The sequence below is a fragment of the Prinia subflava genome, chromosome 5 (assembly GCF_021018805.1).
Source record: "Prinia subflava isolate CZ2003 ecotype Zambia chromosome 5, Cam_Psub_1.2, whole genome shotgun sequence".
NCBI classification, from domain to species: Eukaryota; Metazoa; Chordata; class Aves; order Passeriformes; family Cisticolidae; genus Prinia; species Prinia subflava.
This window is the reverse complement of record NC_086251.1, coordinates 15,034,967-15,058,011: the sequence shown is the minus strand read 5'-3', so window position 1 is coordinate 15,058,011 and position 23,045 is coordinate 15,034,967. Positions and strand designations below refer to the sequence as shown.

General features: G+C 41.2%; 1 protein-coding gene across 6 annotated transcripts; it reads left to right on the top strand.

The window, feature by feature from the left end:
- Positions 1 to 424: 424 nt before the first annotated feature.
- Positions 425 to 22,341, top strand: HPS5 (HPS5 biogenesis of lysosomal organelles complex 2 subunit 2). Of its 6 annotated transcripts, none has more exons than XM_063398111.1 (23): positions 425 to 566; positions 1,565 to 1,734; positions 2,148 to 2,258; positions 3,105 to 3,169; positions 3,780 to 3,972; positions 5,472 to 5,605; positions 6,172 to 6,387; positions 6,687 to 6,758; positions 7,008 to 7,096; positions 8,046 to 8,224; positions 8,449 to 8,607; positions 9,698 to 9,857; positions 11,912 to 12,035; positions 13,753 to 13,896; positions 14,391 to 14,465; positions 14,942 to 15,546; positions 16,679 to 16,802; positions 16,985 to 17,140; positions 17,718 to 17,837; positions 18,152 to 18,265; positions 18,584 to 18,690; positions 19,367 to 19,652; positions 20,091 to 22,341. In XM_063398111.1, the coding sequence occupies exons 2-23, from the start codon at positions 1,627 to 1,629 to the stop codon at positions 20,149 to 20,151; spliced, it is 3,402 nt and encodes a 1,133-aa protein (XP_063254181.1). In that variant the 5' UTR covers positions 425 to 566; positions 1,565 to 1,626; the 3' UTR covers positions 20,152 to 22,341. The 6 variants fall into 6 exon arrangements, with proteins under 6 accessions (XP_063254181.1, XP_063254182.1, XP_063254184.1 ...); XM_063398112.1 differs by having other exon boundaries at positions 549 to 674; XM_063398114.1 differs by lacking the exon at positions 425 to 566 and adding an exon at positions 632 to 758.
- The last annotated feature ends 704 nt before the right edge of the window (positions 22,342 to 23,045 follow it).

Sequence of the window (23,045 nt, the reverse complement as noted above, 5' to 3'; positions counted from 1 at the left end):
CCCTGCCCCGATCCCCGCCGCGCCCGGCCCGGCCCGTCCCTCGCCGTCACCCGTCCGCGCGGGCCCCGCTCGTCCCTCGCCATCGGCCCCGGCGGCCCGTCCTGCTCCGCTCCCGGGTCGGCGGCGCCGCCTCGCTGCGGGGGAGGGGCCTCCCCTCGGCCCCGGCCCGCGCGCCGGGAGGGAGGGGGCGCCGCGCGCGTCACGGCGTCACGTGGCCGGCGGGCGGGTGCGCGCGCGTGACGCCGCTTCCTCCCCCTCCTCCTCCTCCCGCGAGGGCGGCGCGTGATGCAGCGCGGAGCGGGCGCGCGCTCCCGCCCCGCCCTCCCGCGGGTCACGTGACCGCGGTGTTTGGAGGCGGCGGCGTGAGCGGCTCCGGCAGCGCGGTGAGGGAGCGCCACCGGGAGCGAGAAGGAGCGAGCGGTGCTTCCCGGCCGTACAGCTTCCCCGGGCTGGCGGCTGTGCCCCGTCGGGGCTCGGCTCTCGTGCCCTGCCCTGCCCTGCCCGCGGTTTCTGAAGGACTTTGGTGGAGCGGGTCCTGCCCTTAGCGACCCTTCGCCTTGCTCCGGGTACGGGAGATGGAGTCCCGCGGTGTCACGGTTCAGCGCCAGCCGGCAACTCGGGGCCGCAAAGGCAGGATGTGGCAGAGAGCGGGCAGGGCAGAAGTGGCCATTAAGGTTTTTAAGACGCTTTGAGAATTTTGAAGAAATAACTTTTAGTTTCGTTGGCTAAATGTGCCTCTTCCTTCTTCCCAGTGTGTGGTGAGAGTGAGCGCTCGCTTTTCTTTTGAGGAACTGTAAATTCTCCCCGTGACGGCTCTTCTGGGAGGGAGTTCCTTCGTTTATGGGAATGAGTACTAAAGGTTACCTAGAAATTGCGGGACTTGACTGTGCAGTGTAACAGGTTTGGGGTTTTGTTAAGCAATGTACAGGTTTAAACTTTAAACCCAATAAGAAATTATTTTAAAAGTAGGTGCTGATTAGGAAAAATATGAGGCTGGGATTTCAGTGGTTATTTAATTCTTGGTTTTCACTCTGTGTTATCTCTTGAAAGAGGGAGAAGACATACTGTGGAGGGGATAGCTTATAATTATATCAAAATGCACAAATGCAGCTAATTCTAAATTTGGTATAACTTGAGAATAATACTCCTTAAATTTAATTTTGGGAGAGAGTATGATGTAGTTATAAAATGCCAATGCCAGATGTTTTCCTTGAGAAAGTTAGTCTCAAATCAACAGTGCGTGCTGTGGGGAAAGGTGCCTTTTTCCATAAAACAAGGTATTTTCCGTAGGTACGTGTTAACTTCTTTAACAGACAGATGTAATTATAACTACAGTTCAAGTGTTTCCAGATGAGTTATCTGATAGGTTAAGTTTTCAGAAATGAACTTGAACAAAAAATTCTCATAAGTGGTGCAGGGGTCTTATTTTCCAGCCCTTGGGCCTGTTTTTGGCAAACTGAAACCTGATGGGTTTTGAGTAGGCAAACACTTGGTATTTCTTTAAGCACAGAACACTAATTGTAATACTAAAAAGTGAACTAATCAAGAGCTTTATTTTTGGCAGGTGCAGTTAAAAGCTGAAGCCGTGATGCACCCATGAGTGAGCAGCACTAGTCGTGTGCATCCATGGCCTCCGTGCCGGTAATTCCAGACTCTTACAACCATGTCTTGGCAGAGCTGGAGTGTTTGGATCCGCTGCTTTCTGCGCTCAGGCTGGATTCCAGTCGTCTTAAGGTGAGTTTGTGGGGTATGGCTTTTCAAATTTTTTAAATTTTTTTTAATTCAAGTTATGACCCCGTTTGGTTAACTAGTTGGTTAAGCCATTGGATTAATCTAATTATTTTGGGGGTGTATGCATACTGTCTTAGTGGGGGAAGTACTTTGGGAAGAAAGAGTGAAGATAATGGACCCTGTTACTCTGTGTGCGTTTCCTTAATGCAGCTGTAGGTACTTAACACAGCCTGACTCAGCTTACACTGTTTACTCCAATTGCAAAGTGTTGTTTAATAATCTTCACTGCCCGTGGTTCGGGAGGGGTATAGCTGATAAAAAAATGAAGCCTTTAAAAAAAACACCGTAATAATGCAGGAAAAAGATGCTATGATCAGAACTTCCCAGGTTATGCATTATGATTTTTATTCCTTCAGTGCACATGTATAGATGTGTCAAAGAGATGGCTGGCTTTAGGCAGCTCAGGAGGAGGACTGAACCTTATCCAGAAGGATGGTTGGAAGCAAAGACTCTTTCTCACACACAAGGTAAGGATAAAAATTTTAAATGAAAATTTCCAAAAATGGGGCTGGGAAAGAAACATTATTTCAAGTTAATGTATTTTAATAGCTAATAGGCATTTTCAGCTTGCTGGATGGACTGGACTTAGTTTCTTTCTTCCAAAGAAGGTGGGGTGACTGCTGTGTTTAAAATAAGTTGTGGTTCTGGAGGGTATCCTCAGAGTGTGGGGTATATTAGATTTCAAGAAGTGTGAAAAAAATAACTTCAGAGTCTCAGACCTTTGTTTTTCAAATTCTTACTTTTTAACAGCAGGAAAAAAGTCACCTGACTATTTAAGGATTAGAAGAAAAATTTGAGTATGAAACCAGAGCAGTTCACAAGTAGATAACTCCCAGTGTTTGAATGTCCAAACTGTGGCACGCCTGGATAAGTGAAGCAAAGATGGGCTGATTTGCTGTTGCTGGAATAGATCATGAAACAGGGATTGTTATTTTTACAGCCAGGTGCTGTTTCCTAGGAGCCACTGCTGCTTCCAATGCAGCCAGTTTTTTAAGGCTGGGAGCACCTCACTTAGTTCTGTCAAAACAACTTGCAAAGGTGTGAGGACACAGTGATTTCTGTGCTTTCCAAATCAGGGAACGCACTGCAGTCCTTGCTCTTGATGTTGTCATGTTGTTGTCAGCTGCATCTTGGAGTAAACTCGATGTTGGCAAACAAAACCCAAATAAACAGTAAAAACCAACCACATCACAGCAGAGTGGTGGCATCTGTTGACGTGAGCTTGATTTATATCTTCAAGATGAAAGCTGCACAGTGGTAGAGGCAGAACAAGAGCAACTTTCACCTGCTCTTCCTCCCGTGCTTGCTTTCAGGAAGGTGCCATTTCCCGGGTGGCCTGTTGTTTGCATGATGAAGACTACGTTGCTGTTGCCACCAGGTGAGTGACCTGCTCGCAAACCTGAGCACTGGCTTAGTGTTTTTAAGAAGCTTCAAGTTTCAGACTTGGACAACTGCTGAGAATTCACAGAGTTAACTTGCTAGGTTAACTGGTAGAAGCCACTACAGGATAATTCTCTGCACAGTTTGCTTAGGTTTTTTTCCTGGAATAGTCATTCTGGATGAAGCATTATTTCTGTAACAGAACATCTATGGCAGAGCTCATACATGTGAAATTATGATGATGAATGTCTTTCTGAGACCTTTCAGCATGAAAATAAGTATTTTCGTTAACATGATAGAGTGAGATTGATAGTTAATTCTGCTTATATTTATTAAAATCCATTTAAATGTTTTTCCACATCCTCACTGGCAAGTGTAATAGATGTAAGAGTAGCCTTACAAAGCTGCTTATACCTTGTAGTGCAAAGAAGGACACTTACTCTTCTCGAGAATTAGGTGTGACACTTTTTGAAAGCATGCAGCCTCAAACAGAACCAGCTCTGAGGAATGCCACTTTGCTTGGGTTTCCTCTTTCTTTGGGCTTTATTAACTGATAAAACATTAGAAGACTTACTTTCAACCTGTGTTCTCTTTTAACCTTGTTGTAGCCAAGGCCTTGTAGTAGTCTGGGAGCTGAATCAGGAACGTCGTGGGAAGCCAGAACGGATTTACGTTTCCTCTGAGCATAAGGGCAGAAAAGTCACAGCTCTGTGCTGGGATACAGCTGCCCTTCGAGTTTTTGTAGGAGATCACGTGGGAAAAGTATCAGCCATCAAGATTAACACATCGAAGCAAGGAAAGGTAAAATGAAGCGTAGTTTGACTGAGATTAATTCACAGGGGATGACGTGTGGAGTCTCTGTTTATTTTAGCGAAGTGGAACAGAGCAGGACTTGCCAGCTGATGAAGTTCTCATAGCTTTAACTATTGGGATGAGGACCAGTCTCTTGAGACAACCATAGAAATCCTGACCCATGAACTTCTCCAATCCTTACTTTGTTTGTTTTAGTAATGCAATTTGAAAATGCTTTCAAATGTTCAGAATTTAAGAACTGGTCAGTCTCCTGCTTCTTGGAATTTACAGGCATCAAAGGTAAGGGTCTTGGTGTTTCTGAGCCTACTGGATTCCTTAGACTCCAGCTACAGGTTCAGCTGTTTGTTTTAGTCCTCAATTCAGCCATTGGTCAGAGAAGGAACAGTCCCAGATTCTGATTTTGCTTGGCTTTGTCTGGATGCTCTTATTCTTAAACATCTGGATTAGATAAAAAATGGTGGGTGTTCATCAAGCCGACATCCTTTGTGTTTTGTGCAAAGGATACACCTCTTAGTGATAGCAGCCTGATTTCTAGCCCTGGAGTTTTCTTCAGCTTTTATTACTAGTGGGGCCTTTCTTTTTAGTCAGTAAAAAGGAGCAGAGCCTGGAAATAGTTGTGTTTCCTCCAGGTCCCTTCTAGCCCTCATGGAAAATTTTGACGGAAGATTGACTTAAGAGTAGTAAGACCATTATTACATTTAAAGAAAGAGGGGGGGAAAAGTCAGCTGTGGGAAGAGAGGGAGGAAAGAAAGACAAGGCCCACGGAATCTGTGTCAGTTCACGCTAGTTAAAGGAACAGGACTGTTGGATTGCTCAGATAATGCACTTTATCATATTCCTAAGAAAGGAAAAACAACTCTAAGATGGCAAAAATAGTGACTGTCTGACAGCAAATTTGAAGGCAGTTCCCAGTAGTTTTCTTATCCGTAAGTCTATCTGAGACTGTTCATCCACCCATGCAAACTGAGACACCAGTACAATAAATAGTATGTGGATAGTTTGTGGCAGGGTAACAGAGAAGGTGAGTTTGTGAACAACCTAATTTAAACAGAAGTTGGTTTTTTTGCATCAATTAATCCCTCTGGTCTGTTTCCATAAAAAACTAGCTCTACTGCTAGCTCAACATAGCTATGGGGAGAACTGGCTAAAAGCACAAAGATCAGAACAGGAGGAATAAAACTTTCTCTTAATGTTACAGAAAAAAACCCTTTATAAAGAAGTACCAGGATGCTGCAGGGATATGACTTTTTTTTTTTTTTCTTAAATCTTCAATAGTGGTTTTGGGAAACAGAGTATTTGGACTCTTGTGCTTCTGAGCACTGAGGCCTTGTTTTGTGAAGACAGATGAAAGGAGCTGCTCTGTCTTATGCTGTGTACTCATAGCATACATGAGTCTTTTCTGAATCTTGCAATTTTAACATAATGAAGCAGTCTTTACTTTGAACTGAAAACCAGCATGTTTTCTTTTCTTTTTTTTTTAACTGTAGGCTGCTGCTACTTTTGTGATGTTTCCTGTCCAGATTATAACCACTGTAGATTCTCGTGTGGTTCAGCTTGATTATTTGGATGGAAGACTGCTCATATCTTCACTTACCCGCACTTATTTATGTGATACTGAGAGGCAAGTTCTGTTTGATTTCTGAAATCTGGACTTCAGTCATGCACAGTTTCTGAAACGACATCAATGTCTCTTTATGTAGCCCGTGCTCCCTCAGTCTGTTTCTGAAGATGTTGGGAGGGGTAGTGTCAAAAGTTCTACTGCAATCAAGACAAATGACATCTGCTGTTCTCCCCTCATCTGCCCAGCCAGTCATTCTGTTGTAGAGGGCTGTTAACATGATTTCCCTTCCATAAATTCATGCTGACTATTCATGATCACTGTCTTATTTTTGATGTGATTGGAAAGGATTTCTGGGAATGTTCACCTCTTTCCATGACTAGGTTGAACAACTGGTTCTAGTGAAAAGAACCCCTTTGATCTGAGCATTCATTTCAACTAATGAATATTTCTGCACCCTGTCTTGTATAAACTTTGGACAAGCTTTGTAATATTCATTACAGATTTTTTTCTTAAGCACCAAAACCAATTCAGCAGCTGGGATTAAGTATTTTTTTATTATTCAAGAAAAACATACAATTAATTAGGGGTTTTATGCCTTACTCAACAAGTATATTTTTCCCCTCTAGAGAGAAATTCTGGAAGATTGGTAATAAAGAGAGAGATGGAGAATTTGGAGCATGTTTCTTCCCTGTTGGAAAAAACAGTGGGAATCAGCAGCCATTAATATACTGTGCTCGACCTGGCTCGAGGATGTGGGAGGTGAACTTTGATGGGGAAGTGCAAAGCACACATCAGTTCAAGCAGCTGCTCTCATCACCACCTCTTCCTGTTGTTACTCTGAGGTACAAACATGAGTGTTAGCAGTGACAAACTTCTTTGGGACATCCTTAAGACTGAAAAGACTAAAAAAAACTCCTGCTTCAGTCAAATGTTAATCCTAGTTGTCATCTTAATACAGCCTCCTCTAAGAGGTGTAGCCAGTAATTATCAAAAATACCAAAACTTTGATTCTGCAGCTGTCTGTGTGAACTGTCATGAGACTCTATTTCTTTAAGCGAGCCATGAATTTACAGAACTAAGAATTTTAGAAAATACCATGATGGTAGTTATGCTTCTACTCGATAATAATTTTATTTTGCAGGCAGGATCCTCATTATACTGGTTCCAGCTGCTCTCCACAATCTTTATCTTTCCCCAAGCTGCTGTATTTGACGTGAGTATTTGACAGCATAGCTTCCTGTTGATAAAGTAGGCTTAAAAAATTACATATTCTTCTAATTTATATTACCAACTTCAGGTTTTTGTGTAAGAATTTCCCAAGTATCATTACTAAACCTCTCTCACATCTCACTTGCTGTACTTAAGGCAAATGCCACCTCTGCATATTTTGCAAATTTTTTTTTAATTTTACCTAGTTTACCACAATTGACTGTTGCTCCATTAACGTTTGCTTTGATTGCAGTGAGCACTGTGTGGTGACCTGGACAGAAAGAGGCATTTATATTTTTCTTCCCCAAAGTGTTCAAGTCTTACTCTGGAGTGAAGTTAAAGGTAGACTAAAGTTTCTTAAACTTTATTTTCTAACATTGTCTGTTACACTGGTCATTCCTGAAGTCCTTGCCTAATAGGGAAGCTTTTCAAGCTCAATTTCTGCAGCTGGATTGCAGAATATTTATAAAAAACCTTGTCATCTGTCTTGTATATCCTTGAATATTAACCATCTCCCTGCCTCCTCCAGGCAACCCCTCCTTCCATAGATCTGAAAACGAGCTTCTTGACAAATAAATGTGCTGTAGAGTGACTCGTAAAATACAGTAGTTAACATACAGGTGATTAACCTGCAGTATCCTTCCCTCTTTACTCAGGTTCATTGTCAGATGTTCTGTGAAGGATAATCTGGCTGCTGAAAGTTTAAAACCTGGGGTTTTTTCCTAAAACCTGTCTAAATTGCATACAGGGAATATATTTATTTGGCAGATGAGTGAACCCTCATAAACAGTTTGTGTGTATGGTTATAAGCGGAGTCCTACTGTAGTTACTGTCAGTCACTCTTTCCCCATCTCCCCATTCTGGTGTTAAGTCTGCAATACCTTTGTTGTGGAGTATTTGCATGCAGCATAAGTATTGTGTTTGAAAACTTCTGGAAGGCCAAAGTTTTTTGTACCAGTGAATAATTTCCTCCTGTTTCAAAGCTAACAATTATGTATTTATCATCTTTATCAGGCTTGAACTTTTCATCTCAGAGCAAAAGGAAACTTCTTGGTCACTTAGTGTATGTTTTGAATGTTTTCTAGAAATGCAACTCTGGAAGTTTTGACACTGTGTTTTATAGTGATTAGGTGCTAGGTCAGCACTCCTCAGTGTTTGTTTTCCCCATGCCCCTCATCTTTGCACTCATTTGCAGTCAGGTGGGAATTGGCTTTCACCTTCATTCAGGGATAGAAAGGAATGTTGATTAATGACCTCAGTCCTTCAGGTATTTCTCTGTGTGTTTTTGCAGATATTCAGGACATTGCAGTTCACAAGAGTGAGCTGTTCTGTCTGCATACAAATGGAAAAGTTGTGCACCTCTCCCTCCTGCTGGTCGATCGCTGCATAGAGCGTCTGATGAGAAGAGGATTCTGGACCCTCGCTGCCAGGGTCTCTTGTCTCTTCCAAAATTCAATTGTTTCTTGCAGAGTAAGTAAATTCCTCTTTGTAAATGTGCAATACAACTTCACTGTCTTTCCTGTTCCCCCTTCCATTAAGTTTTGTGGTTACTGCGATTAGTTTTGTTGGAGTTTTTAAAATCATCCAAACATTGTGCTTTAAGGATGAAAATCATCCTGCATATATGATATCTTTTGTTTTCACATGTGCATTAAAAGTAATAATAATGGTTCTGTTTCACTGGGTGCTTTCAGGCAAGAAAAAATTTGCCTCTAGACAAGCTGGAGCACTTGAAGTCTCAGCTGGATGCTTCAACCCAGCAAGATCTCACTGCGCAACTGGAGGAACTGATCTCAAAGCTGGAACCTCTGGATTCTGCATGCAGCAGTAGAAGGAGCAGTATTTCATCTCATGTATGTGTATTGGTAGTGCCAAAAATGTTATCTACAGGTTTTATCTTTATGGCTTAAAGTCACCTCGTTGCTCACTTGGAAGATGAGGCTTTCATTTCTACCCTGTCTGCTACAGCTCATAGTGCTGCATTCTAAAACTAGGTGAAGAGGTATGAAACACCACTGCTTGCATTCTGTAAGCTCTCAGATCTCTGCCTCTTGCCCATATTATTTTAGGGCTAACGGCTGAGATGTGGACAAAGATTGATATGAAGATGGCTTTTTCCACAGCTCTGTTTAATGTTTTAACCTGCTTTAGATAAAAGATAGTAAAGATAGTCTTGGTTATAACTCTAATTTTATATGGTGAAAATTAATGTCTGAAAGCTGAGAGCTATCTTAGTCCTAATTAAAATATTGTCACTCTAAGAAGCTTAAGGAGAAAGCTCTAAAAAAATCAAATCATATTTCTAATAAACATACAGCTACTTTTCAAGAAAGGGGAAATATTTCCTAGTTAATACAATATCCACTCCTGCTTTTACTTTCATAGTGTTTAAAAGGAAAGTTTTAAAAGCCAAGTAATGTTAATGCCATCTTGGTGTGGTAGACAAGTTTTTCTTCATTAGCCACTGCAGAAGTAAACCATGTAGACTGACCATGAGCAAAAAAAAGTGTGTTGGCCCTGAAATGGAATAGTTTTGCAGGGTCTGTAACTGTGCTAGCTGGTTATCACTGGCCAGCAGAAGGAATACAGATGCTTGGGTACGCAGCTACAGAGTGGTGAAGTGACATTCTTGGCTGCAGGAATAAAGCTGAGGTGTGTTTTGCTTTGCACTGAGTACAGCAGTGGTTCCACAGGCTGCTTTCCTAAAAGCAATTGCAACATACACATCTTTTTAAAGTCACTGAACTGCACACTTGCTGGCATCTGTGTCCTTTTGCATTCTGGGTATGATAAAAGTACTCTGTTAAAAAGGAGTTTTCCAGGCAGTGCATTATGCAATGCTCTGAAGTTATTTGTGGGGTGCAGTTGGTTGAGTTCACTGCAGAGAGCTGAACAAGGAAGTACAACTCACACGATGTCTCACTGCCCTCCCTGGTCTGACAGGAAAGCTTCAGTGTCTTAGACTCCGGAATCTACCGTGTTATCAGTCGAAGGGGCAGTCAGTCAGATGAGGACTCATGTTCCCTCCACAGTCAAACATTCTCAGAAGATGAGAGACTTAAAGAATTTCCTGTACACCATGAAGATGAGCAGCTAGAACTTGGTAATGTTTCTTAATGAAAATGTTTGTTGAATGTGCTTGTTTATTCTACAAGAATTCAACTGGGTTGGCTCTGTGCTCTTACTTTCCACTATCAAATTATTCATCATTAATACATGCAATTTGGTCAGTTGAAACAGTCACCTCACCTTCCAGTCAAAAGCCTTGCTGAAACATTGGGTTGAAAAGCTGGTTCCACAGAAATCCAGGCTTAAAGGCAAACAAAACCCAGAGAAACAAAACAAAAGGTCCAGAGGGCTTTACCAAGCATGGGCCTCACTCCAACTTACCCCTCTTCAAGTGTAATTCAGCATTAATGCTAAGATTCCTTTAGCTGTCTAAGCCAGTGTCAATTGTACTTCAAACAAGATTTGTTTGTTGCCAATATCCTTCTGTAATATTTGTTTCAAAAAAGAATTTCTTAATCTGTATTCTGGTTTATATTTCTTCAGGGAAAGCAGAAGGATTCTGATGAGTGTTCTTAACTTTCTTGTAGGGTTTTCTTTGTATCGGGGGATCATCTCTTACACATGTAAACATTAGTGTAGGGGTGCTAGAATTGTTAATAACTATCATTTAGCCCATCCAGGGAGCTTTTTGATTTCCTGACAAATGTCTGTCACTGGACTAAAGTTAGAGTGAGGCTGTAATGGGTTTTGTTCTTTGCTTGGGACTGGGAGGGCGTGTAGAAACCTGGGATGATGAGGAGCTGGCTTACTTCTAGGTATGGTAGAGAGGCTTTCCAATACAAGAGCTACTTTTCAGCTTTTGTGAGGAGAGGTGCCTATTGAGGATGGAGAGAATTTGGATGCACTGGAGAAAACCAAAGGATGGGTTCTCACAGTGGGGAGGGAGAGTACAGAAACAGCTATTTACTCTCCTGCTTGTCAGTAGAGTTGTCCTGCTGACTAAGCTGCCTGCTATTGGAAACACTTAATCTTTACATGTGCCTCTTTACCTACATCACCATGAAAACAAGTGAGGGAACTCTGAAGTGCATAATTTCCAACATTAAAAGTCGTAATTCAGGTGACCTAATTTTGGGATGTCAGAAGATGGAAAGGTTCCGTGTGTTCCCTCTCACAGGAGATGAGAAACTTGCTGATTATTTCCAAGTAGAGAAGTTCTGGATGGTTCTTGAAGCACGAGTACTTGATTTGGTATTTGGAAGAAATGGACTTAGTGTTTCCTTGCTCTCAATGACATAAGATGTAATGAGTTTTTAGGTTTCTAGTCTGCATAATGAACAAAAGCAGCCTTATTTACAGCCAATTGTGAAGTCAGTTGTGACCTTTAGGCACTGTCAAGAGGGATTCTGGTAGTAGATTTTCTCTTAGCAGCACAGCATCTTTTCCTCTCAACACTGTGGTTACTGCTGACTGTTGCAAAATGCAGTGTCATCCTGGCTTATAATGATCCCTTTTTTGCTGTTGACATCATGTAAAGATACAATGTGTGTTTGTAGCAGGAAATGATTAAGCAAAACACATTGTAGATACTGTTAGGGATGTAGGAGAGAAAAGGAAATAGTCGGTGATCCTGTATTTCCTGTGATTCTTATCAAAAGCCGGAGAGCTGTGGGGCTCACTTAGATTTTTAAGTCCTTTCAAATAAGAGGGTGATTTTTTTCCCTAGTCATGGCTTGTGTGTCTCTCTGTTCACATGTGATTTAGATTTTGGAAATCATGCTATGTGAATTGATACATGCCACAGTGATTAATTTTCCTAGATGTATAAATAACTCAGTGGATTAAAGCAAGGTTTTGTCCCCTAAATGGACTGTAAGTCTACCTTTAGAAGATAGTTTTCATGTGGTTGTTGATCATTATTTGCCTTGCTGCAGAGCCAAAGGACTGTGAATAAAGCAGATGTACTAGGTTCAAAGTCAGTAGTAAAACAGTCCTTGAAACCTGGCTCCACACATTCTTGAGTATTCAAAGGTAAAATACCATGGGCAGGTTATCCATTAATGAATTAGTGACTTGCAGTTCATTTCACGGTTCCATTTTTTTGCTGGGCCATTGTTTCATGACTTTTATTTCAATTCCATTTGTCAGAGAACGTATCTCATGCATCTGTGGTGGTTGAGGCTGACCGGAATGAGACATTTCTCCCATTCAGTATTCCTTTGTCATTCCGTTCCCCATCTCCTCTCGTCTCTCTCCAAGCTGTCAAAGAAAGGTAAAACGTGCAGCAGGTTCACTCATCCATTACATCTTGCCCTCTTCTGTCCCCTGGATTTGTAGCATTTTGTGGTTTAGTTCATACTCTGTTCTGCAAACGTGTAACACCTGAACTGGAACAACAGCGGCGCAGTCAGGTTGGCCAGGCAGTTTAAATCTTCACCTTGGCTCTAGTGAAGATACAGAGAGCTGCTGGTAACTTCAGTGGAGCCAAGACTTTAACCTCAGTTTTAAACAGTTAATAATTATTAAATATCTAGGAATGTTTACTGTAAACTCTGGTTGTGGTTTGTATTCAAAGGAAAACTTACTGAATATTGTTTTGGGATTTTGCCTTTCTGGATCTTAGGAGGAAGGCTTCTTATGTTGCTTGGGAACAAACATTAAAGTATTCAAAGCAGATAGATATTGCTAAAACGCACTTGCAAAGTGTCCCCACATTAACTTTTCAGTGAATCTAATTGATTTTCCAAACACTTATGGACTAATGGTAGCCTATACCTGCTGCAATTAGATCTGTGTACATTTTATGTATAAACCACATTGGTGTTTTAAAACTTTTTTTAAAAAAACTGGAGGATGAAGGGCTAGGTGTATAAATACAAAAGAGATGGTGTTAAATACATAATCTAAAATGTCTATAAAAGTGCTGCATATTAATTACTCAGCTAAAATGTCTCTGGCCCAGCAATGGTCTGAAAAATTACACAGCCTTCCCTTGATCACTTCAGTATGTAAATCCTGCAGCAAAGAATTGTAGCTGCTATCAGCAGTGTGAGGATCTCAGAATAAACTTCAGAAGTACATGCAGTGTTTTGAGTTTTTCTAAACTGTAAGCAGCCTTGAGGACTTTACTAGTAATAAGTGTTTCTGCTAATAATGAAAGCTACATTTTCAAGTATTCACTGCATGCAATTAATCATTAAATAAAATAGTATCATATTTACAGTTAATTTTTAAAAGTTTAGCTTTAATCCTTCTATACATTCAAGTCAAATTGTTTTGCTAAATTTGAATCCTTTCTGCCTTCCTCAGCAAGCTTCAACTTTTGCTATACCTTGTAAAAGATGCTGGATTGGGGTTTTTGGGATTTTTTTTTGGTTTTTTAGTTCTAGAGCAGAAATCAGGAAGCTTATTTTTCTTTCAAATATTGTTGAGATAGTCCCCTTTGTGGCAGTGGTAGAAATAATTGAGTTCTGGTATGTTCATTGAGCTTTCTCTTCAATAAAATACCTGAAGGAATAGGGACTGCTGAGTGAAAAGGACGATATTGGTGAGCTTTTTAATCTGAAGAATTAATTTGAAGTGTTGTAAAGTGGTTTCTTACCACCAAGAATGACATAATTTCCTAAACGTGCTTTATGTTTAAAAGCTTTAAAACACTGCTTTAAAATGCAGCCAGTCTGCATTTATTTGCATACAAATTATAAATACATCTCAATCTATGGCTAATGTTGGTATGTGATCCTGCTTCTCCAGCAGGAGTGTTAAACACTTCAGGTTTCTGTTATGTGATAAAAACATGATCATGACTGGAGTATGAATTTTGAGCAGGTTCTTAGTAAGTTTTGTCCCTGTTGGTCATCACTGCCCTTACCCTTTTCTCAAGAGTTCTTCAGATTATCAAGTCTCTGAAATATGGTCTGAATAAAAAGAGTGCTTGGTTTGTTTGCTTCTGAACTTTGATTTTAAATGTTTGACCTTGTGATTCCTAGTGTTTCCAGCTTTGTACGTAAAACCACGGAGAAGATTGGCACACTTCATATAAGCCCTGAATCTAGAGGGAAGCATGAGGCAAAGGATGATGATCAGCTGCCAGAACTAACTCTTAATCCGGTATCTCCCCAGGAAGAAAAAGAGTGAGTGCAAAATCACATTTTCTTGGCAGTTGCATTTGCTGGATGTCCTGAGGGATAGCAACCTAAGGAAAAACTCTTTCAAGCAGAATGAGGAACTTGGCATTAGGTTTTTCCAGCTGCCTTCATTCCTGTGGTGGATTTCAGTGGTTCTCCCAACTCCTTTCTTAGAGCTGATGAGGCAATAAACACAGAGCTAAGTAATTTAGCATTTTGGACTAACTTTCATACAGTGGCATGTACTGTTTTTTGTTCAGTACCTATTGTAGAAACCTATTGTAGCTGATGTAGAAGCAATTATAGAAAGACACAAAAATAGTATTATCTGTTGCTCTTCATGCCCAGTTTATCTATAGTTTCTGTTGAGCTGTTCCTTCTATCAAGTGAAAGATGTGTATTTAATAAAGGAATTAGTGTTGAGGAAAATATTCAGGAAATCCTCACTTTAATGATTTAAACTAATACTTCAGATAAATGAAATGAGTGTGCTTTTCTAGGTCAGAACCCCAGAATTGCCAGCTTCCTGAGGAGGACCATCTCAGAGATCTCAAGACTGCAACAGCAGAAACTATGTAAGCACAGAAACTTTTTACTGTATAGATATGTTGGGCTTTGGCAGAAGAAATGATTTGGTGCTTTTAATTTTTCTTTTCATTAGTTTTACATGCATGTAAGAGTGATGCTCTAAATGTCTTTTAACAGAACCTGAAAGGATCTCATTTTGTGAATGATTTGATTCATCTTTTTAAAACCAAGCGAAACTCACTAGAAGCTCTTCTAGCATTATCCTTTTGTCTTAAGTTCAAACGTAGTTTAAAAAATCAAAATCACAAATAAAAATTCATTCTGTAAGAAATCCTGGGAAGCTCAAAATATGCTGAGATCAAGTGTAGAGACAGTGTGAAGTAGCCTAAATTGTGTTTGATGCACTCAAAATCACAACTGACTCCAGGTCAAGTGTAGGAGTATAGTTACACAAAGCATATTTGAAACTTCACTTGTGGCATCTTATATTTGTTAAACTTGGCAAACTTTTTTTGTGCTGCAGAGCCAAGCTCCAGGATCCCCTGGTTTTATTAGAACCTCAGTGTATGAGAAGGGTCTTACAGGAATGGCTTGTGTATCTAGAAGAAAAATTCGGCAGGGAGCATTCTGCTTTGCCTGTTAAGAAAAGCAAGACTCTGTGTGCTGAAGAGCAGAGAGCAGTCCTGGAGGAAAAGCTGCCAGTGGCTCCAGCTGACAGAGACCCTGCAGGGAAGGAACAGAGTGGTATTTTGGAAGACTGCATTGAGAAGGAAAACGCTGATGAAACCTGTGTGAGCAAAGCCAGGTGTGAAAATGGTACTGGTGTGCCGGGGCCTCTGGGCTGCGGCTTTCAGGTGTCTCCTCCGTGTGTCATCGAACCCGATGTCCTGAAGGATCTTGTGGAGCTGACAACCCTGTGCTTTGAGCTGCGTGTCTTTTCCTGTGGCAGTGCTGAGGCTGAGGAGAGCTCTGAGGGAAGTCTGCCATCAGCAGCTTCAGGCACCCTGGCTTGTAGGTTTTTGCAGAGCTACTTCTTCCTTTTGGATTTAAAGAGAGTAAAGCAGTGTATTATAACCACGTGTGCCACCTGCCCTAATGTATGGGAAACATACCTTGCAGGATTGAAAGGTAAATAATGAACTGTATTGCTTCATAAACTGAAAATAAGACTGTTTGGGAGGGAAAAAAGAGAAAAAAACCTTGAAGACTATCATAATTGTGTCTGCAGATTTTACTTGTGGCAAGGGGAGGATGTGTGGGAGTTTTTGTTCTGGTTTGGGTTGTTTGGCTGATTTGTTTTTCCCCCAAAGGGAAAAACTTTTTCCCTTAGGAAGAACTTAGCTGAGCTGAATACAGTGTAGAATACAGTGTTAATAATCCCAGCATTGTGGGCCCAAGCCCTGTATGGACCATTCACTTCAGAGCTGAACTTGATGATCATTGTGAGTCCCTTTGAACTCAGAATAACCTGTGATTTTTTTAAAAGAACTGCTGGCTCCTTGGAGAGATACTGTTCTCCCCCTCCTTTTGCAACTTTGAACCTGTTGGTTTGCATGGACCTTGTTAATTGAACACTGTAGTGATCCCAGCCTATTTACAAACAAACATATGAGCTTCTAAGAGTAGTAACATCGAAATTAGAATCACAAGTCTGTAGAAGCAGTGCAGAAGAGAGGGGAGGAGCTTCAGCATTTGCAATGGAAGATTCAGTTTGTAAAGGAATGTGGTTAATATGAAACAAAACTGAATGGAGTAGATGGTTCCATGCAGACAAGTGGCTTGTGATCACGCTTCCCTGTTCTACAGAAATACTTTCTGATCTTGTTGATGCCTAGTTTTATTGAACCAAAGCTTCATGATGATATTGGAAAACAACTTTTCTGTTCTCTGCACTCTGCTTCTGCCTTATGTATTTCTTTTAAGAATGAATTGAAGCCTTAGCATTGACTCTGCTCCAGCAGAGAGCAGTTAAACAACAGAATCTTGCTTTGAAGGTTGATGTTTGTGTTTCTGGGGATCTCTTCACTGTTTGGATTCTGAGAGCCCTAGAAGTAGTGTATGCAGTCTCAGTTTGTCCTTAGTTGGACTGCACTTGTGCCTGGAGATTAATATCTGCATTTTCATCAGGATTGAGGTGGGTGTTGAACTTCCCATGAGAGCAGTAATAGCTGTTTTTCAGCAGAAGGATGAAAAGAGGGGCAAGACATGTTAAGGAAAAAAATTTCCCAAACATTGTAACTTGTGCACTGATTTATTTCAGAACTAACTTGTCAAAGTCCAGTGGCTTTAGCAATGGAAAGTGAAGATATGTTGAAAATACTGAAGCTGCTGCATGACCTGGGGCCGTGGGATGACAGCCCACTGTTGCTGGCACATGCTCAAAGGTTTGTACCCAAATCTTTTTGTTACCTTCCTGGCAAGAATTGCTTCACTTATCATATTGTGAAGATTTCTGGAATCTCTTGGAGACATCACCTTTCAGTACTATCTTGAACTTGCAGGAGATCTTGAAAAAATTATTTTGCTGTTTGGTACTGAAAATAGTTTTTATTCTCTCTTTCTCCAGGCTTTATGAAAAATTTGGGGAAACAGCTCTTCGGCCCTTGATCAAGTTCCACCCCTCTATTTTGCCTTCTGATATTAAACAGCTTTGCAGGAATGATCCAGCTCACTTTCTAGCATATTTAGATAGTCTGGTGAAATCAAAGCCAGAGGATAAAAGGTGAGGGGAACATAGAACTCTTTTCATCTGTCTGTTCTCTTCATCATGTAGCTGTGTGGAGGGTTTTTTTGGTTTGGCTTTTGGGGACACTTTTTTGTGTTTCTACATCTGTCTGTTTGATGTTTTTAAGAATTAGGTTCCAGGTAATTCTGCCAGTTGTAGCTGGCCTTAGACTGGAGTTTTTATTAGGTTAGTGTCTAGTTTTGAAAGGGATTTCCTAAATAATACTTTTAATGGAATTGACTCTTTTGTTCCTATGTCTGCAGTTCAGTGTACCAGGGTTAGGTGGCATTAAAAAAAAAAAACCTAAGCAAACCAAACAAAAAAAACACAACCCCAAAAAAAAACCCCCAAACCAAATCTGGGGGTACTCAGCCTGCAAACTTGATTTTCTGTGGTTGCCTCAGTTTCTAGAGATATAAATCATTTTAGGCTTTTCCACATTTAATTTTACATTTCCTCTCCCCCCCCACCCTGTTTTGTTTTGTTAATTTTTCCACACACAATCTCTGCTTCTCCATACCTGGTATATTTAAAACTGGTAGGATTTTTTTTTAGTGTTTGCTTTGTTTTCCAGGTCATTTCTCCTTAGGTCTCTTCTGCAGCCAGAATCTGTACGGTTGGATTGGTTGTGCCTGGCAGTTTCTCATGATGCTCCACAAAGGGCAAACACTATGGATGAGGAAGGAAATCCCAGGTAAAGTGAGTTTACTCAGGACCTGCACCCAAGGTCCTGAGTGCAGCAGAAAGGCTTAACAGGTCTGGTTTGGGGTTAGATTTTGAGTGAAAGTTTCACTGTGTGGAAGGATCACTGATTCCTTGGAGCGTTTTGCAGAGTTCAGCAGGACCAAAGGATTGAAAAACTTTATTTTGTAATGCCTTCCAGAGTGGCTGCTCTACTGAGACTGCACATGGTGTTTCATTCATTTTTCCTCCTCTCTTTTCGTAAATCTGCCATAACGTTCTAAAAAAAATCAATAATGCTTTAAAACTGAATTTCTCATCTTTTAGGCCGCGATCCCATTTGTTTACTTGGGGCTACAGCCAGCTCATTCTGCTCTTGATTAAACTCCCAGCTGATTTTGCCATGAAAGAGAAGATGGCTGACATCTGTAAATCACATGGGTAAGGAGCAAACTTGGTAATTCTTCATACTTGGATAGTGGGTATTCTGACCCTGAGAAGAGACAAATGTAAATGACCTATCTGCTTTGTGTTTGGACAGGGGGTTTTTAAAAACCTTTCCTTTTCTGAGGGTGAATATTGAATGTCCACTTTAATGTACCAAATGGGAGGTATTCCTCATGTCCCTACTCTGTTTCTGACATTGATTAAATTTAGTTACTTTTGTCTTTAGTGAAACATAAATGAGTGTGTGATTGTTCTTGACTTTGATTTGAATGGAGTATTTGATTCCTGGAAATCTTTACTCTCTTATTCAAGATTTTGGCCTGGATATCTTTTTCTCTGTCTGGAGCTGGATAGAAGAAGAGAAGCCTTTACTAATATTGTTCATTTGGATGATTTGAGCCTGTTGAATGGAGAAGATGGTTAGTGATTCTTAAGCTGTGTAAACATACTTCTGTGATGTAGGAACTGCCCTTATATAGCAGTTTGCCCAAAGCTGACTTGAACTTTTATTTTTGAAGTGTTTTTGTAGCCCTAACTGTGTGTAGTACAGCATATTTGAAACACATAAATGGGTGTTATACTCTTGTATTTCATGCTGTGCTTTGTGAAATCCGTTGTGCTAAAAAATGGTTAAAAGTTAAAGAATCTTGATTTGTTTATCAGTCGGGAGTAAAAGCCTAACCTTGGTGTTGTAGACAGAGGAATAGGAGGCCTTCCTGCACAGCACAAAACTCATCCACTACATGTGCACACACCCAAAGTTAGGGTGAGCAAAGCATTGTACCACAAGGCAGAACTTGGAAGAAAATTCACTCCAGCCCTAAGATGGACAATTTTGTCTCTTAACTTAATCCAAAGCCTTGAATACTGAACTGTTGTGAAGCTATGTGTGTTCACCACTAAATTTTTACACTGAGTCAGTCAGGGCAGTACATTTCTGTGCACAGTTTGCTTGTTGATAATGCTCGGTTTCCTAAAATCTTCAGAGTAAAACAGAACAGCTAGTTTCCCTTATAAGTACAGATATAGTGTAAATAGTAGTCTTAAAATAATCTTTGTTTTAAAAATAATGTAACAAACTCATTTTACATCTAGGTTCCGTTCCAGAGACCATAGAAGAATGGAAATTGGTTCTGCATCTTGCACGGAATCACAGCACAGCATTGCACCAGCACGGCCCACAGAACGGGAATGCTGTCAGCAACGGCGGCCCCTGCTGCCCAGACCGTGTCACTGTGGAAAATGTCGCTCTGCTGCTGGCCAAGGCCATTGGCCCAAATCGTGCCTTGCCTCTCCTGCAGGAGTGTGGCTTGACACTGGAATTGTCTGAGAGATTTACTGGTGTCTGTGAGATACTGAGAATCGCTGAGAAGAGGCAGAGGTAAGAGATGTGCTGGGAGAAGATCCACACTATCCTCAGTGCTTTAAACTTCCTTTTCAGTTAACAAGAAGATAAAGTGCTTCACATTTTTTACCTTTGTTTTTAGACTCACCTGAAAGCTTTTCTGTCATTTAAAAACTGTGTGTTTTGCAATATAGGCATTTTCAAGTTGAAAATGAGAAAACAGGAAATCATACATTAAAGGTGTATGTGAAGGAGATTCTCTGAAAGAGATCTGCCCTGCTGAGACCTGTCTAGACTCTGGTCTCTCCTATTCCTTCCAAAGACATGAATGGTGATGTCAGGATGTTACTTCTGAAATGCAATCGTGTTTTTTACAAATTTCCCTTTAAAAAGCAAACCAAAACTCTGTTGTTCTTTCTGTTGTTAGCATTTTTACTGTTTGACTTTTTTTTTTCCCCTTTCCTTTAATTGCAGAGCGCTGATTCAGTCCATGTTGGAAAGGTGTGACCGGTTTTTGTGGTCTCAACAAGCATAGAAAACAACTTGGGAGAACTCTGGGAACATTTTATACTGTAATGACTGTATATTCAAGTGCCTCTTAAGTTTCACAGGCCCTTAAAAATAACAAACTCCTGTCTAAAAGTTCGGTTGCACTGAGCCAGCCTCCATCTGGCAGGTGTCTGACCTGGAAGTGGTGACAGTTCTTCCACATTCCTTTGGAGATGACTTTTGAACTGTAGAACATAGATCAAAACAATCCAGTATTTATCTTGAAATTAAGCTTACAGATTTCCAAGATGAAAATTGCTGAATTTATTTTCTGAGTCTCTAACTTAAGTGTTTAGGGATATGAGCCCCTAAGTATTAAATTATGGTGTATAAATTTTGTTTCTTTGTTTGCAAACGTGAGAAACTATTCCTGGGAAGTATGTAAGCCTATACTTGTTTAACTTTCCTGTAAGTGACATTTACCTTTACTGCTGCTGTACAAGTGTCTGTTATGGTACCTGTTGGTTTTTTCCCCTTCTTAAATTATATGGACAGGCCTTGCTTATTTGAAGTACATTAACCAAGCCAAGTCTTAAAATGGGAGGAAAATACTTTTAAGTAGTGGATTTATAGTTAAAAATGCTGATTAACAGGCAAACGTGTTAAATGAACTCACTGTTAAACTACAAGCACAATATTTCTAAATTGCCCATACCTGTTTGTGCACTGTGACCATAGACATCACTTGTGATACTCAAGCAAACTCAGGACAGTGGAATTAAATTTGGTCATTTAAGTTGCAGAAGACCCTGAAGATCCAACCCTCCAACCATTAGCCTAGCACTGCCAAATCCACCACTCAACCATGTCCCAAAATGCCACATCTAAATGGCTTTTAAATACATCCAGGGATGGTGACTTCACCATTCCCTGGACAGCCTGTTCCAGTCCTGGACAATGCTTTTGGTGAGGAAATGTTTCCTGATATCCAATCAAAATGTCTCCTGGAGCAACCTGAAGCCATTTTTTCCTCTCCTATCCCTTGTTACTTGGGAAAAAGAAACCCACCCCTCCCTGGCTACAGCCTCCTTTTGGGGAGTTGTAGAGAGTGATAAGGACCTCTCTGAGCCTCCTTTTCTCCAGGCCAGACTCCCTCGACACCCCCAGCCTCTTCAAGGCGTGTGCTCCAGAGCCCCACCAGCTCCCATTTCCCTTCTCTGGACTCGCTCCAGCCCCTCAGTGTCTTTCTTGCAGTGAGGGGCCCAAAGCTGGACACAGCACTCACGACGTGGCCTCACCAGTATGGGTGGACAATCACGGCCGGCCCTGCTGGCCACACCATTGCTGATCCCGGCCAGGATGCCCCTGGCCCTCTTGGCCACCTGGGCACGCTCTTGTCTGGTGTTCATCTGCTGTTAAAGAGCAGCCCCAGGTCCTTTCCACTTGCCCTGTGCCCCAGCCTGTGGCACTGTCTGGGGTTGTTGTGACCCAAGGACAGCCCTGGCCCTTGTCCTGGCTGACCCTCACACAAGCGGCCTCAGCCATCGATCCGGCCTGTCCAGATCCCTCTGCAGAGCCTTCCTGCCCTCCAGGGATCAGCACTGCCCCCCAGCCTGGAGTGTCTGCAAAGTGACTGAGGGTGCCCTCAATCCCCCATCCAGAGCCCTGATAAAGGGATTAAACAGGACTGGGCCCGGCTCCGAGCCCTGGGGAACACCGCTGGTACCAGCTGGATTTAACTCCATTTCACAACCACTCTCTGGGCCTGATCATCCAGCCAGTTTTTTGCTTGGTGGACAGTCCATGTGTCCAAGCCATGAGCAACCTATTTCTCCAGGAGAACATTGTGGGAAACTGTAAAAAGGTTTTTTTGAAGTCCAGGTCAACTTTGGTAATTCCACAATTAAGTCTGACATTTTGGGAAGTGAGAACTTATTTTAATATTTTTAAAAGCTGAGGGTTTATGTAAGTATTTTTGGATGGATGCTGTCAAGAAGTCTTTTTACATATCTGGTTGAATATGAAGATTCATAAAATCACTTGGCTTTTATATCTAATTTACAAAACTATGCTTTGTACTAGCATTTAATACATCATTGAACAAGTTTCTATGTAAGCTTCTAGTTTTTACCCTCTTCACTGTCTGACTCACATTTTAAGCAGAAGGCCACAGCATCTGGTCAATATTTGATTTTCACAAATATCATTTAAATAAAAATTAATCCATTAATTGGAACTAAGTTTAATTAAAATTGATTGTTTTATTGTAAAATGATGTGAAAATAACTGCTTTATAAGGAATCTTTTTATGTAGTCTTGCAGCACTTGTAGTGCTGTAAAATAATGCTTTTCATCAAAACAGGACTGAGTACAGTATTTGGCCTTTTGAGAGATGCAGTCTGCAGACTATTTCATCTTGTCTGCAAGAAAAACTTGGGTGTAGAGGGTTGGTTACTTCACTAAAGGAAGTTCCAGGGAGACAATGAGTGTCAGGCTTTCATCCAGAGTGTTGCTTGTGGAAAAGCCAGTACAGAACTATTTCTAAAAAAGAAAACTTTAAAGCTTCTGGGGTTTAGATTCTGCCATTGGGAGTAGAAGGATCTGTGCCATCAGGAGTACCCCATGCTCAATAAGACTTGGAATGGGAGCCAGGCACCTACCAGCTGGTGTTGGTGCCTGTTCTCTTTCCTGCCAGATGAGCTGCTGCTGCCTCAGGGGCTGCCACTGTTCCCTACCTCGGGTTCATGCAGTGTGTGGTGTAGCTGAGTGCTCCCCTTGCCTTCTCAGAGGAATTCCTGCATTTCTGAGAATGTGCCTGGCTTACCTCCATATGGTTCCACTTCATTTGCTTGGTGTATTTTGTGTACACATCAGTCTGTTCTTACTTCTGTGGGGGTTTTGTACACTTGGTTAACTTTGACTGAGAGTTGGGGCTTTTTT